At 42.4% G+C, this 16,846-nt stretch overlaps 1 protein-coding gene across 1 annotated transcript in view; it reads left to right on the top strand.

Annotated features, from left to right (window-relative positions):
• The window catches only part of egln1a (egl-9 family hypoxia-inducible factor 1a), a 136,763-nt gene that overhangs the window by 110,000 nt on the left and 9,917 nt on the right, over window positions 1-16,846 (top strand). The window contains exon 4 of the mRNA XM_068020784.1: window positions 12,729-12,796. Coding sequence (XP_067876885.1) covers window positions 12,729-12,796 — 68 coding nt within the window. The remainder of the gene's footprint in view (window positions 1-12,728; window positions 12,797-16,846) is intronic.

Genomic DNA, 16,846 nt, shown 5'->3' with positions numbered 1-16,846 from the left:
GGAAGGATGTATTGGCCTTGGGAGTGCAGCATAGATTTAAGAGAAGATGCGCAGACTCCAAGGGTTAAATTGCAACACAAAGTAAGGTTGTATTCCCTGAAATTTAAGAAGATTAAGGCTGATTTGATGGAAGTTTCCAAGATATTAAGGGGAATAGATAGGGTAGATTGGCGGAAACTATTTCTAATGGTTGGAGAGTCATGGTCTAGGGGGCATAGGTCTGTATCTAATTAGACTATCAGTAGTGAAATTATAAATATTCCTGTACATAAAGGGTGATAGAAGTTTGGAGCACTTCCTCAAATGGCAATAATGTTAGATCAGTTGTTAATTTTAAATCTGAGATTGATAGATTTTTGTTTACCCAGATCTCTTACTACCTTGGGCTAAGGAGGGTATATGAAGTTAGGTCATAGATCAGCCATGATCAGTGGCGCAGTGGTTAGCGCCGCAGCCTCACAGCTCCAGCGACCCGGCTTCAATTCTGGGTACTGCCTGTGTGGAGTTTGCAAGTTCTCCGTGTCTGCGTGGGTTTCCTCCGGGTGCTCCGGTTTCCTCCCACAGCCAAAAGACTTGCAGGTTGATAGGTAAATTGGCCATTATAAATTGCCCCTAGTATAGGTAGGTGGTAGGGGAATATAGGGACGGATGTGGTAGGAATATGGGATTAGGGTAGGATTCGTATAAATGGGTGGTTAATGGTCGGCACAGACTCGGTGGGCCTGTTTCAGTGCTGTATCTCTAAATAAATAAATGGTGGTACAAGCCGGAGCGGCTGAATGGTATACTGTTGTTCTCATGTTCTTCTGTACCAACCAAGCTGAAGAGGCAGTTTGGTGTTTGGTTTTTTTTCCCATTTAAACACGTACTTGCAGAATTTCACTCCATTTACATGATTTTAACATGGTACTTCATACATTGATGTATTATGCACGTGTGCTTAATGTGCTGTTAAGTCTGTACATGCTTGAATACTGAGGAATCTGACTGCTACCTGTAGAATAGGGACATTTAGAGTGCTTCATCATTTTTTTGTGTGCCCAGTGCTAAAGTGTCCTTTCACAGGTGAGCCCTCACTCCGTAGGAACAGAAATATGACTTTAATCTGGGCTGTGTTTTGCTAAAGGGGAACAAACCCATTTACGTTCAGTATATACTCTAAACAGTAGATGTTACTGCATGCTCCAGATCTCCACCTGGTGGACAGAAAACTCAAACTATATATCTCAGACTAATCAAGTTCATGAAGCAAATTTAAACAAATAGTGGACATGACTAGCAATGTTCCCTCTAGCTGTGTGGGTGTGCGGCCACGTAGCAGTCTAGAACTTACTGTGCAGGGGACAAACAGGCCACGCATAAGCAGAGGTTCCTTTAAGACGTGCACATGAGCAACTGCATGGCAATCTTAAAAGGACAGCACAGTGCAACAGACAGGCTACGTGCAGCAAAGGGTGACCATTTCACTTGGTATCTCTTTCAGAACAACAGATGTTGTGAATGTTTACCAATTTTCTGTAGTGACTTTCACAACTTGTGCCTTTATGAAACACTTCTGGTGGACAAGGCATCTTGTGGAGTTGTTTGTCAACCTCCACCCATGTAGTGAGAAGACAACTGAAAAACAAGTGCTACAATACTGTTGTTTCTCGTTGCCTTTGAAGTTAAGTTAATGCACTAGAAGGTCAAAAGACATCCTTTACAATTAAGTAAAACTGCTAATTAAAGTAAGGTTCACAAGTAGCAGGACGATCTCCTAGAAAACAGTTCATACAGCTACAAGATGCAGCAGAGCTGTGAGGTTGGTTCGTAGGCTCCTGTAGAGACAGATGTCAGTTAGTGGTCTTTTGAAGGTCTGATACAATAGTAAGTGAATACCATTCTAAATATGAACAGATCTTAACTTACGTTTATATTGTTCCTTGAAGTAGGCCTGAAGGGCCAAATGGCCTACTCCTAATCCTCCTACTTTCATTCTTATGTTTGTTTTATGATTGCATGTCTATATTTGTCAGATTACACTTATATGAAGTGACTTGGGAAGCTTTTTGTGTTATAGTGGGTGCATTTTGACTTTCTAGTGAATTACCTTAACTTTAAAGGGAATGAGAAATATATAACAGTATGGTAGCACTTGTTTTTCAGTTCTCTTCTGAATGGAGGAGAATCTTAAAGGATGAAAGAGAGATGGAGGTGTTTAGGGAGGGTGTGGGGTCAAGGCAACTAAAGACACAGCACCAGTGGTGCGGCATAGGGAGGGCAAAGGATGCCTAAGAGACTATAATCGGAGCAATGGAGAGTTCTGTGAAGCTGTAGGAGCTTACAGAAAAAGGGAGGAGCAAGACCATGAAAGGATTTAAATGTGAGGATAAGATTATTAAATATTGAAGGTGTTGGCAGGGATTGTGAACCAGTGTAGGTCAGATGAGGACAGGGATGATGGATAATTGAGACTGTGCAGTATGGGAAACAGGCAGTAGGGTTTTGGATGAGCTGAAGTTTAGAGGCTGAAGAATCGGAAGCCTGCCAGAACAGCATTGGAATAGTTGCGGCTAGAGGTGACCAGCACGGAAGAGGATTGCAATAGCAGGTAGTCTGAAACAGGGACTGAGATAGGCGATCTAGAAGAGTGGAACATAGGAAATAGGAGCAGGAGTAGGCCATTCAGCCCCTCAAGCCTGCTCCGCCATTCAACTAAATAATGGCTGATTTTCTACCTCAACGCCATTTTCGCACGCTATCCCCATACACCTTGATATCTTTAATATCTAGAAACCTATCGATCTCTGTCTTGAACATACTCAATGACTGAGCCTGCACAGCCCTCTGGGGTGGAAATTCCAAAGATTCACCAGCTTCTGCGAGAAGAAATTCCTCCTCCTCCTCAATTCTAAATGTCCTACCTATTATTCTGAGACTGAGTCCCCTCGTTCTAGACCATACCCCCCGCCCCCAAGCCAGGGGAAAAAACCTTCCTGCATCAACCCTGTCGAGCTAAGTAAGAATTTTGTATGCTTCAGTGAGATCACCTCTCATTCTTCTAAACTCTGGAGAATACAGGCCCAGTCTCCTCAATCTCTCTTCAAAGGACAGTTTTGTCATTGCAGGGACCAGTCTGGTGAACCTTTGTTGCACTCCCTCTATGGCAAGTATATTCTTCCTTAGGTGAGGAGATCAAAACTGTACACAATACTCCAGGTGTGGTCTCATTAAGGCTCTATACATTTTTTTCTTAGTTCATGGGATGTGGGCGTTGCTGGCTCGACCAGCACTTATTGCCCATCCTGAATTGCCCTTGAGAAGGTGGTAGTGAACTGCTTTCTTGAACCGCTGCAGTCCTTGGAGTGTTGGTTCACAAACAGTGCTGTTAGGGAGGTCCAGGTTTATGACCCAGTGACAATGAAGGAATAGCAATGTAGTTCCATGTCAGGAGGATGTGTGGCATGGAGAGGAACTTGCAGGTGGTGGTGTTCCCAATCATCATCTGCCCCTGTCCTTCTCGGTGGTAGAGGTCGTGGGTTTTGAAGGTGTTTTCGAAGGAGCCTTGGTGAGTTGCTACAGTGCATCTTGTAGATGATACACACTGCTGCCCACTGTGCGTCGTTGGTGGAGGGAGTGAATGTTGAAGGTGATGGATGGTGTGCTGATCAAACGGACTTGCTTTGTCCTGGATGGTGTCGAGTTTCTTGAGTGTTGTTGGAGCTGCACCCATCCAGGCAAGTGGAGAGTATTCCATCACAGTCCTGCCTTGTGCCTTGAAGATAGTGGACAGGCACTGGGGAGACAGGAGGTGAGTTACTAGTCACAGAATTCCGAGCCTTGTAGCCACGGCATTTATGTGGCTGGTCCAGTTCAGGTTCTGGTCTCTCAGTATGTTGATAGTGGGGGATTCAGCTATGGTAATGCCTTTGAACGTCAAGGGGAGATGGTTAGATTCTCTGATTTGAAATGGTCATTGTCCACCATTTGTGTGGTGCGAATGTTACTTGCTAACTTCCAATCTCTAGGAACTGCTCCAGAATCTATAGAATTTTGGAAGATAATCACCAATGCATCCACTATCGCTACAGCCACCTCTTTCAACACTTCTTGGGATGTAGATCATCAGGTCCAGGGGATTTATCAACTTTCTATCCCATGAATTTCTCCAGTACTATTATTTTACTAATACTAATTTCTTTCAGTTCCTCATTCTCGCTTTTCTCTTGGTTCTTTAGTATATCTGGAAGGTTTTTTGTATCTGTCTCCATGAAGACAGACACAGTAACGACATAGGTGATCTTTGTGATGGACAGGATAAAAGGTCAGCTCGGTGTGAAATAGGCCACCAAAACTACAACAATTGGATTTAACCTGGGGCCGGGTAAGAGTCATGGAAACAGTGACAAGAGTATGCTCTGGTTTGGCCTGAGACCGTCCCGGTGAGGGGAATGAATCGGTGACTAGAATTGGGGCTGATGATGGCTTTGGTTTTTATGTTTAAGTGGAGGCAGTTATGACTCATCTAAGACTGGATATTGGACAAGCATTCTGCCAACACAGAGGCAGTGTGAGGGGTTGAGAGAAGCAGCGGAGAGGTGGAGCTGACCCCATGTCTGATGATTTTGCTAAGGGGTAGCAAGTAGATGAGAAAGAGGAGGGTCCCCGAGGATAGATTCGTCTGGTGGAGGAAACTTTGAGGTAATGTTGGGAAAGTAGGAAGAGAAGCGGGAGATGCACTAAGTGTGACTTGATAGGCAAGAGTTGAACCAAGTGAGCATACTTCAGGTGAGCTGAACAGTGAAGGAGAGGTAGGCTGATTATTATTTAACTATTTCTAACATGGTGTACTTCAAGTCTTGGACTAGGCCAAAAATAACTTCTTTTGGAGGATTTTTCTGTGTCTTCAAGATTGATAATTCTATGGGGTAGAGTACTGTTCCATTTTGGGGTTCCAGGATTGCCATCAAGCACTCAAGTTCTAGGTAAGAGTTTGATGTAAGTAGATCTAGGTTGGATATTTCCTCTGCATAACCCTTTTTTTGTTTTGATCCCATCACGTCCCTTTTTCAGTTCCAGCAAACCAACTGCTCTGAGCCAAATAATGAACAATTTGATTTATTAGATTTTAAACACTTGGCACTGCAGATGATAAAGCAAGCCAAATAAAGTGTATACAATTTTTATTTTTTAATGGTCTTTACTTAAGCTTAATATTTTTGCAAATTTTTTTTTATTCGTTCATGGGATGTGAGCATCACTAGCAAGGCCAACATTTGTTGCCCATCCCTAATTGCCCTTGATACCACAGTGGCTTGCTAGGCCATTTCAGAGGGCTGTTAAGAGTCAACCACATTGCTGTGGGTCTGGATTCACATGTAGGCCAGACCAGGTAAAGACGACAGATTTCCTTCCCTAAAGGGCATTAGTGAACCAGATGGGATTTTATGACAATTGATTAGTTTCATGGCACCATTACAGAGACTAGCTATCATTTCCAGATTTTTATTAATCAATTGAATTTATTAATTGATTGAATTTAAATTGCACCAGCAGCTATGGTGGGATTTGAACCCATGTCTGCAGGGCATTAGTCTGGACCTCTGGATTATTAGCTCAGTGACATTACCACTACACCACTGCCTAAACATGTTATTTTTATTTTAAATTTGGTAACTTATCTTTTGATATTGGTGAAATTTGTGTTTTATAATGTAGTTTTCTGTACAGTCCCTCCAGGTAAGCAGTTAAGTGGTCCAAATAAGTTTGGATACTCTTGATTTCCCCTCCTGTCACGCAGCAGACAGTTTGTTCCTGTTATAACAGAACTGATTTGCTTTTGGGTTGGAATTTATTCAATACCTTTTATCATATGTATCTGGCTGAACAGAGTTTAAACATTGCATTGAGTACTGCCATTTCAAAATGGCCTAAGTGTTCATAATACTTGTTTCCCACACTTGGTAGCTTGTAAGATCTGCGTGAACTGTATTCAGATGCTTGAGGCAGTTGTTATTCTGGGCATAGGAAGAGCCAGCCCAGGGGATAATTGGGCTCCACTAAATTTTCTGCCAAGAGCTCATTCAGCGAAGTATGGACTGGTGAACATTGTAATGATTGACATGTTTGCTCTTCAGTATATTTTGATAATGGTGTTAAATGTGCACCTGCAACAGGTATTCTTGATGCAATAGCAGGCTGTAGTGGATGGCCTCCAAGCTCAGTCTGTCGCTCAGGGATATTGCTATCTAGTCATGCTTGCCTTCATGTTTTGAGCTTCCCACAGAAGTCGTACTTTTGCAGATGCCCTTGGACAGAAAGGAATAAAGGGTACGAGCAGAACTGTCAGGGTCTCCTTGGAATGGGCTCCTCAGGATGGATCTAAATCTGCTGGTCAAGTTTGCATAATCTATGGGCCTGTGGAGAATCTGCTTTTGTAGGTTCTTTGATATTCCAGGACCCTTGGCCTTATTTCCCCTGCTTCTAAGCCAGGATTTTGAAAGCAGCACGTGGGATGGAGGAATGAGTTGCTTTATTGTGACAAACTGAATGGTTCACAGCAATGTGTGGATCAGGCCATCCAGAAAGAGGAGTTATCCCTTTTACAATGAGTTAGACTTGAGCCTCAATTTTCTGGACTACCAGCTGAGGTCTCTTCTAGCAGCCAAGATTTACATTATGCTAGCTGTTGTAACCAGGCAGCCAGTTCCCATCAAGCAGGAAAGAGCATGGCTGGCTCCGCATTTTATTTTCAGTTATTTTTTTCTTTTTTGTTTTTTACTTTTTATTTTATTTTAGTTTGTTTCATCATTAATTTTTTTACCATGGGGCCAGGGCTGTTCATTTTTCTGTCAATTAACACCCTCTCTGCACTAACGCTTTGTCTTTCAGCGCGCCATTAGCATACCGTTTGCCTTTGCTCCATGACCTTCTGGTCAGTTATTCTCTGTGACCCTCTGTCCTATCAACACCTTGCCTTTTGTTATCTCTTGCCCCACCTCCCCTTTATTTGCTTAAAACCTATTACATTTCTAACATTTGCCTGTTCTGATGAAGAGTCACTGACCTGAAATGTTAACTCTGCTTCTGTCTCCACAGTTGCTGCCAGACCTGCTCAGTATTTCCAGCATTTCTTGTTTTTATTTCAGATTTCCAGCATCTGCAGTATTTTGCTTTTATATAAGAGCAAGTTCTACTCTGTTACTTTGCAATCCTGAAAAAAAAAACATTTGGTCCTGCTGTGGACTTTCAAGGTGGCCACATTACCCCATGTCATTCAGACATTTTCTTCAGGAGTTTGACTGTTTGCAGTGGATGTCCTTGTGCCTACTTTCATGTCAAGATATGCAATCTTGTCAGAATTTCTCACATTCAATTTGAAGGGTCATAGATACTGATATGGAGTGCTAGATGCCTGTCCATCGTTGTACCTATCTAATGCTGCACAATTGCACGTACACATATGTGAAGAAATGATGGGTCTTGTTCAGAGATGAGCATCTTGCGGCAAATGCACATAAATGCAAATGTCCGCAAGGTAGGCTAAACCAGAGAAAGAAAAGATGGTTGTGAATGGAGCTATATCAGGAGGTTGAGCACTAGGATGGAACATTAGAATGGCAAAACAATTTGCGCAGGGCACTGGGAGAGGCAAATAGCATTAGAGCATAGAATAAATCAGCAATAGGTGGGATACGATAGGGGCAAATGTGAGGCAGTCTAAGATGGGGTTGGAGTGCATGTAGTAAATAAGGGTATGAGCTGCAGGCGCAGGTTTCCACATAGAACTATGATATAGCGGCAGTAACGGAGATCTGGCTCAAAGAAAGGGAGGATTGGGAACTTAATATTCCTGGCTACAAGATATTCAGGAAATAAATGGTGCCAGAAGTCTGGAGGATTTCAAGTGCTACGTCCCTGTTTAAAAAAATGGGGAGAGGGATAAATCCAGCAATTACAGGCATGTCAGCTGAACATCAGAGGTGGGGAAACTATTAGAGGCAATAATCTAAGACAAAATTAATTGGCATTTTGAAAGTATGGTCTGATAAATGAAAGTCAGCACAGATTTGTTGAAGGCAAATTGTATTTGACTAACCTCATCAAGTTCTTTGATGAAGTAATGGAAAGGATTGATGAGGGTAGTGGAGTTGGTGCATATTCTTTCTTTCTTTGGCCTCCTTATCTCGAGAGACTATGAGTAAGCGCCTGGAGGTAGTCAGTGGTGTGGAGCAGCGCCTGGAGTGGCTATAAAGGCCAATTCTAGAGTGACAGGCTCTTCCACAGGTGCTGCAGAAAAATTTGTTTGTCGGGGCTGTTGCACAGTTGGCTCTCCCCTTGGGCCTCTGTCTTTTTTCCTGCCAACTGCTAAGTCTCTTCGACTCACCACACTTTAGCCCCGCCTTTATGGCTGCCCGCCAGCTCTGGCGAATGCTGGCAACTGACTCCCACGACTTGTGACCAATGTCACAGGACTGCATGTCGCGTTTGCAGACGTCTTTAAAGCGGAGACATGGACGGCCGGTGGGTCTGATACCAGTGGCAAGCTCGCTGTACAATGTGTCTTTGGGGATCCTGCCATCTTCCATGCGGCTCACATGGCCAAGCCATCTCAAGCGCCGCTGACTCAGTAATGTGTATAAGCTGGAGATGTTGGCCGCCTCGAGGACTTCTGTGTTGGAGATATGGTCCTGCCACCTGATGCCAAGTATTCTCCGGAGGCAGCGAAGATGGAATGAATTGAGATGTCGCTCTTGGCTGACATACGTTGTCCAGGCATCGCTGCCATAGAGCAAGGTACTGAGGACACAGGCTTGATGCACTCGGACTTTTGTGTTCCTTGTCAGTGCGCCATTTTCCCACACTCTCTTGGCCAGTCTGGACATAGCAGTGGAAGCCTTTCACATGCGCTTGTTGATTTCTGCATCAAGAGACAGGTTACTGGTGATAGTTGAGCCTAGGTAGATGAACTCTTGAACCACTTCCAGAGCATGGTCGACAATATTGATGGATGGAGCATTTCTGACGTCCTGCCCCATGATGTTCGTTTTCTTGAGGCTGATGGTTAGACCAAATTCATTGCAGGCAGCCGCAAACCTGTCGATGAGACTCTGCAGGCACTCTTCAGTGTGAGATGTTAAAGCAGCATCGTCAGCAAAGAGGAGTTCCCTGATGAGGACTTTCCGTACTTTGGACTTCGCTCTTAGACGGGCAAGGTTGAACAACCTGCCCCCTGATCTTGTGTGGAGCAAAATTCCTTCTTTAGAAGACTTGAACGCATGTGAAAGCAGCAAGGAGAAGAAAATCCCAAAAAGTGTGGGTGCGAGAACACAGCCCTGTTTCACGCCACTCAGGATAGGAAAGGGGTCTGATGAGGTGCCGCCATGTTGAATTGTGCCTTTCATATTGTCATGGAATGAGGTGATGATACTTAGTAGCTTTGGTGGACATCCAATCTTTTCTAGTAGTCTGAAGAGACCACGTCTGCTGACGAGGTCAAAGGCTTTGGTGAGATCAATGAAAGCAATGTAGTGGGGCATCTGTTGTTCGCGGCATTTCTCCTGTATCTGATGAAGGGAGAACAGCATGTCAACGGTCGATCTCTCTGCACGAAAGCCACACTGTGCCTCAGGGTAGACGCGCTCGGCCAGCTTCTGGAGCCTGTTTAGAGCGACTAAAGCAAAGACTTTCCCCACTATGCTGAGCAGGGAGATTCCACGGTAGTTGTTGCAGTCACCGTGGTCACCTTTGTTTTTATAGAAGGTGATGATATTGGCATCGCGCATGTCCTGAGGTACTGCTCCCTCGTCCCAGCACAGGCATAGCAGTTCATGTAGTGCTGAGAGTATAGCAGGCTTGGCACTCTTGATTATTTCAGGGGTAATGCTGTCCTTCCCAGGGGCTTTTCCACTGGCTAGAGAATCAATAGCATCACTGAGTTCCGATTTTGTTGATGCATATACAGACTTTCAAAAGGGTTTTGACAAAGATAGTTCTGTAGTACTTTGTTAAATGCCCAAGAGTCGATATTGGTACCACTGCTCTTTTGATACATATTAATGACTTGAAGTTAGGTAGACAGGGCATAATTTCAAAGTTTGCGGATGATACAAAACTCGGAAATGTAGTAAACAATGAGGAGGATAGTTTTTCAGTCTTCAGGAGGGCAAAGACAGACTAGTGAAAAGGGTGGATGAAGTTTAATAAAGATGTGTGAAGTCATGCCTTTTTTTTTTAATGAAGAATGAGTAGAGACAATATGAACTAAATGGTACAATTTTAAAGAGAGTGTAGGGACTGAGAGGCCTGGGGGGTATACACACACAAGTCTTTTAAGTTGGCAGGGCAAGTTGAGAATGCTGTTAATGAAGCATATGAGATCCTTGGTTTTATTAAAGTAATAGAGTACAAATGCAAGGAATGTTTGCCAAATCTTTATAAAACACTGGTTAGGCCTCAGCTGGAGTATTGCAGCCAATTCTGGCAGCGTGCCTTAGGAAGAATATGAAGGCCTTTGAGAGAGTGCAGAAGAGATTTACAGTTCTGATGAGTCACTGACCTGAAACGTTAACTCTGCTTCTCTCTCCACAGATGCTGCCAGACCTGCTGAGTATTTCCAGCATTTCTTGTTTTTATTACAGATTTCCAGCATCTGCTGTATTTTGCTTTTAATTCACTAGAATGGTACCAGGGATAAGGGATTTCAGTTATGTGGAGTGATAGGAGAAGATGGGGTGGTTCTCCTTGGAACAGGGAAGGTTAAGAGGAGATGTGATAGAGGTGTTCAAAATCATGAAGGGTTTTGATAGAGTAAATCAAGTCAAACTATTTTAAGTGGCAGAAGGGCCAGTAACCAGAGGTCACGGATTTAAAGTAATTGGCAGAAGAATCAGAGGTGACATGAGAAAATATTTTTTATACAGCAAGTTGTTATGATCTGGACTGCCCTGCCTAAAAGGGTGATGGAAGCAGGTTCAACAGTAACATTTAAAAAAGAATTGGATAAATGCTTGAAGAGAGAGAATTTACAGGACTATGGGAAAATAGCATGACTGTGGGATTAATTGGATAGTTCTAAAGTGCTGGCATAGGCACAATGAGCCGAATGGCCTCCTAAGCTGTATCATTCTATGATTCTAGCAGGTCAGAGAATTACTGGCAGGGTAAAACAGGGATGAGCGCTGAGTTTTATTGCTATTTACAATGTCTAAGTTTTATGGAGCTAGAATAGGAACAAAGGTGTTTAAATTTGCAAATGACGACAGATTTCTACTTCAAATAATACAGAACAAACATAAGAAATAGGAGCGCGAATAGGCCATTTGGCCTGCTGTACCATTCGCTAAGATCATGGCTGATTTTCTACCTCAGCTATACCTTCCCACACTATCACCATATCCCTTCATTCTCTTAGTATCCAAAAATCTGTTGATCTGTGCTTGAATATACTCAGTGACTGAGCATTCGCAGCTCTCTGTGGTAGAGAATTCCAAAGGTTTGCCAACAGTTTAAGTGAAAAATTTCTCATCCTAAATGGCCACATGGAATGGATTGCTGTTTGTAGAAACAGAATATCAAACATTGTCTGTAAAAGTGGACATTACGTATAGTTCAGTATTCACAAACAGCTTTGATTGCTGACATTCATTCTGGATTGTGTCAAAGCTCATAGTTCTGAGCTGCACAAGAATATTTTTCACCGTGACAGTAGGCAGACATTTTGGGTAATGCTGAACTCTATCTCTAATTTAGTTTTGGCTATTTAGTTTGGGAGCACAGAAGGTTCTTCCATTCTCGGTATTAAACACTGCTCCCCTGTACATGGCCACAATTCAAACAGTTGATTTGCTTTTTTAAAAGAAAAGTGTGTCCTATGGAGAGAATCGTTTCTTTAGTAAAAAAGTGAAAGGTGGCCAGGTGGAACTTAGTGTGTACCGACAATTTGTGCAGATGCACTTAACATCAGCAGGCACAATCAGCAAAGTTGTGTAATTTGGATTCTACTCTGGTTCAGCAACACTGTTGGCATATTTCAAGTGATTGTTGCAATGCAATCAATACTTATATTAAAAGAAAAAAGACTTGCATTAATAAAGCGCCTTTCGTGATGTAGGCGTGTCCCAAAACGCATTATAGATAATTAAGTATTATTGAAGTGTAGTCACTGTTGTAATGTAGAATGACATGGATCATCCTAGGCACTGCATACAAAAAAGCAACTATGCACTAAATGAACCATGTATTTTTTGAATAAGGCTCGAGATGGGGGCTGATGGTTTGCCTTGGTAAACATGACCAAAAATCCTAAAGTAAAGTAGGTGAACAAGAAATGCATGCCTTGCATGTGAATTTCAATATATAGATATATTTATTGTGGAATGAGAGAATTTTTTTTGTTTAAAACGCTAAACCTTAGAAAATCTTGACACCAAATATCATGGTCAGCTGTGAAAAATGACCTTCCAGCTGTGAGGTTAAATAGAACCTCATGACATTGCCTCTTGAGACATCTAGTCAGATTTACCCATCCTTTCTCTTCCACAGTTCAAGAGTAGCTATGTTTGCTATATAGTACTTCAAGACATAGAGCATTACACTTGTTTTCAAATTTTTGTTTTACAATACATTATTCAATCATCGTGCTCTGTGTGATTTAATGGGACAATGCATGACTGGAGCTCATTTTACTCTGAACAATCTGTACTGGGATAATATAGAAGAACATTAACCACTTTTATATTAAACTTTAGGTACGCCATAACAGTCTGGTATTTTGATGCAGATGAGCGAACACGAGCTAAAGACAAATATTCAACAGGTAAAGTGCCTCATCTGAGTACTTACTTTTTTTAAACTCTTTTTTGGATGGTATTAAAAGTTAGTCAACTCTGAAATTTTAAGTATTTTACCAGCCATATAAATTGTAATAAAGTATTGGCCACTGAGATAGTACTAGCATTTCTCTCTCAAATAATTACTTTAATCGTTCTTAATAGCTCAGGCAGGTAGTTTTTTATGTAGCTAAATATTTTGACTATGGACATGGACATTCACTGGTGCCATAGTCCTCCCTGTTTCTGAAATATGTACTCAATTGATTTCATTAAATTTAAAAAAAAGATAAAAATAAAGTAAATCAAGAAGTAATAATTGTGCTGCCAAACTCAGATATTGAAAGCCTGTAGATTGCAGAAGGAAAGGAAGACAGATTGAAGTTAAGAGTTCTGAAGTTTCAAGAATGAGTTAGAATGGGAGATGCAATTTTAAAATGGTAGGAGGAGCGTGTACTGTGCTGAGAATAGAGAGGGAGAGACAGGAAAGTTTGTGATATTGAGAGACATTGGAAAACAAGTGAAGAAAAGATTGGATAATCTGCTGAGTGAATTTTACTCCCCATTTGTGATACTGCTGAGGTATTCTACACAGTGCCTGCTCCAAGGCTACTTCTCCATTAGTTTTTGAGCATGAAGCTGAAAGGGAGTGTCATATGTATGTAGATATATCTGTATGATGCAACATCTTATGGTAATTAAAGCTAACAGCTCTGCAGAATACAATAGATTCAGAAATACTTCCTTTTTTCACAGTGCTGATTTCTAACAAATGGTTTACAGGATGTAAATTCTGCAAAAATTTTGACAAGATAGAGATATTTGTGGATAAACACATGAGGGAGAAAGGAATAGAAGGGTATGCTAATGGATGAGGTGAAAGTGGGCAGGTGCTGTACATTCTATGTAATGCTATGCAATTTCATGTTTCCCCTTTCTGAAAGAACTTTTACACATTCTAGCAGATATCCTTTGATAAAACTATAGTTCTGTGAATGAAAACAGCAAATGTTGGAAAGGCACAGCAGGTCAGTCAGTTTCTGTAAAGAAAAAGGCAAGGAATGACATTTTAGGTGTATAATCCTCCATCAGAACTGAAAACTGAAAGACAAGCATTTCAGTAAGGGTAGACAATATATAGGGGAAAATGGGGATTGGATGAAAGCCAATCACAGAGCGGCTGGGTTCAATGACATGCAAACGAGGTGAAGTTTAGCATTAGGGATTAAGGTTTGTGCCCATTGTGTGGGTCTATTCCTTTTTTCTTCATGGGATTGGTGCATTTACCATCGCACACCTACATGATGGATGTGGCTCCAAAATGGGGTTTAGGGAGGAAATCTGCAATTGGATTCAACTGCTCAACACAAACATCAGTAGTGCAGTTCAAATCAATGGGTGGGAATCAAAGCTTTCCGATCAAATGTGGAGTAAGGCGAAGCTGTCCCCTCTTCTTTTGTCTTGTGTGCTGTATCGAAACCTTTGCCAAGTCCATCAGGAAGGATGCGACATAAGAGGGGTGACGATCCTAGGCAGTGGAGTTGCTCAGGTCAGAGCCTCCCTGGACATGGTCAATGTCGTCATCTTCTGCTCAGATCCATTGTCAGCTTGCAGACCGATGAGCTGCTGCAACCAGTTTGAACTGGCCTCAGGAGCCAAAGTAAATCATGGCAAGAGCAAAGCCACGTTCTTTGGGAACTGGGCCAACCAGTCCTTTGGCCCCTTCACTGTCAGGTCAGACTTCCTGAAGGTGCTGGGGATATGGTTTGGAGGGGTCTGGCGTGTGCCTGAAACTGGGAGGATGGTATAGTTAAGGTGAAACGGAAACTGGGCATGTGGGAGCGATGCTCCCTCTCCATTGTGAGTTGGAACCTGGTCATCAGGTGTGAGGTCCTCTCAGTGTTGCTGTTGGTGGCACAGGTCTGGCCCATACCCCGTTTCTGCGCAGCGGTGGTCGCCCGAGCCAGCTTCCACTTTATCTGGAGATCAAAAATGGACTGTGCCCACAGGGATACAATGTACAAATCTCTAGAAAATGTACCCAATGTTTCCCCAATCTTAATGGCTACCTTTGTGTGCAGGTGTATCAACCTGTCCATATACCCTCTGTATGCAAACACCAAGTGTCACTACTTGCTGAGGTTCTGTCTGTCCTGAGTGTTGTGGCGGATGGGTCTGGCCATGTTGCCGCTGAACGCTCCATGCAGTTGAACCATGCCGTACCACCTGTCCGTCGTGGAAATGTTTGTGTGGAGAAACAACTTTGACAAGACCATCAGCCAGTAGTCTGCATGTAATGTCATCGGGGCCCTGTGGGAAAAGGAGATAGTGGGTCCTGTCGGATGGCTCCCCTAGTAGACTCAAAGTTATTTGCACATAATATAACATAAGTAATGAGCAGGAGTAGGCCATTTGGCCCCTCGAGCCTGCTCCATCATTCAGTAAGATTATGGCTGATCTGATTGTGGCCTTCACTCCACTTTCCTGCCTGTTCCCCTCACCCTTTACTCCCCTGTAGATCAAAAATTTGTCTTAACTCAGCCTTGAATATACACGGTCTCCACAGCTCTCTGGGGTAGAGAATTCCAAAATTTAACGTGAGTAGAAATTCCTCCTCATCTCTGTCTTAAATGGGAAACCCCTTTATTTTGAAACTGTGTCCCCTAGTTCTAGATTTCCCCCACGAGTGGAAACATCCTCTTGGCATCTACCCTGTCAAGCCCCTTACAATCTGATATGTTTCAATTAAGATCACCCCTCATTCTTCTAAACACCAATGAGTATAGGCCCAACCTGCTCAGCTTTTCCTCATAAGACAATCCCATCATCCCAGGAATCAACCTGGTGAACCTTCTCTGAACTGCCTCCAATGCAAGTATATCCCTCCTTAAATTAGGAGACCAAAACGGTACCCAACTCTCTGTGTGGTCTCACTAATGCCTTGTACAGTAGTAGCAAGACTTCCCTACTTTTATATTGTATCCCTCTTGCAATAAAGGTCAACATTCCATTTGCCTTCCTAATTACTTGCGGTACCTGCATGCTAACTTTTTGTGATTTATGCACGAGGACACCCAGATCCCTCTGTGCTGTAGCATTCTACAGTCTTTTGCCATTTAAGTAATTTGCTTTTCTGTTCTTCCCACCAAAGTGGACAACCTCATGTTTTCCCACATACTTCATCTCCCACATATTTGTTCATTCACATAACCTATCTATATCCTTTTGTAGACTTTTGTCCTCCTTGCAACTGTCTTTCCTACCTATCTTTGTATCGTTAGCAAATTTGGCTACATTACACTCTGTCCCTTCATCCAAGACATTAATATAGATTGTAAATAGTTGAGGCCCCAGCAATGATAACAGGTCAACCTGAAAATGCCCCATTTATCCTGACTGTTTCCTGTTAGTTAGCCAATCCTCTATCCATGCATGTGGACTCTTCTTGATTGTATTATGATTTTCTAAATGTCCTGCTTAAGAACACATTCCAGCATTTTCCCAATGACAGATATTAGGCTAACTGGCCTATGGTTTCCTTCTTTCTGCCTTTACCCTCCCCCTTTCTTGAATAGAGGTGTTACATTTGCCATTTTCCCATCCGCTGGGACCTTTCCAGAATCTGGGGAATTTTGGAAGAGTGCAACCAATGCATCGACTCGTTTAAGACCTTGGGATGCAAGCCATCAGGTCCAAGTGACTTGTCTGTCTTCGGTCCCATTAGTTTTCCTAGTACTTTTTCTCTAGTGATGGTGATTTTTTTTTTTAAGTTCCTCCCTCCCTTTTGCCTCTTGATTTTCTTCTATTCTTGGGATGTGTTTTGTGTCTTCCACTGTGAAGACAGATTTTAAAAAATACTTGTTCAATGTCTCTGCCATTTCCTTGTTTCCCATGATTAATTCCCCAGTCTCTTTTACTAAGGAACTAATGTTTACTTTAGCTACTCTCTTCTTTTTTATATATTTATAGAAGCTCTTACTATCTTTTTTTATATTTCTTGCTGGTTTGCTCTCGTATTCTAATTTCTCCCTCATTTT

This window comes from Heterodontus francisci, chromosome 3, assembly GCF_036365525.1.
Source record: "Heterodontus francisci isolate sHetFra1 chromosome 3, sHetFra1.hap1, whole genome shotgun sequence".
Classification (NCBI taxonomy): domain Eukaryota; kingdom Metazoa; phylum Chordata; class Chondrichthyes; order Heterodontiformes; family Heterodontidae; genus Heterodontus; species Heterodontus francisci.
The sequence above is the reverse complement of the archived record's forward strand: the minus strand, read 5'-3'. Positions and strand labels throughout refer to the sequence as shown.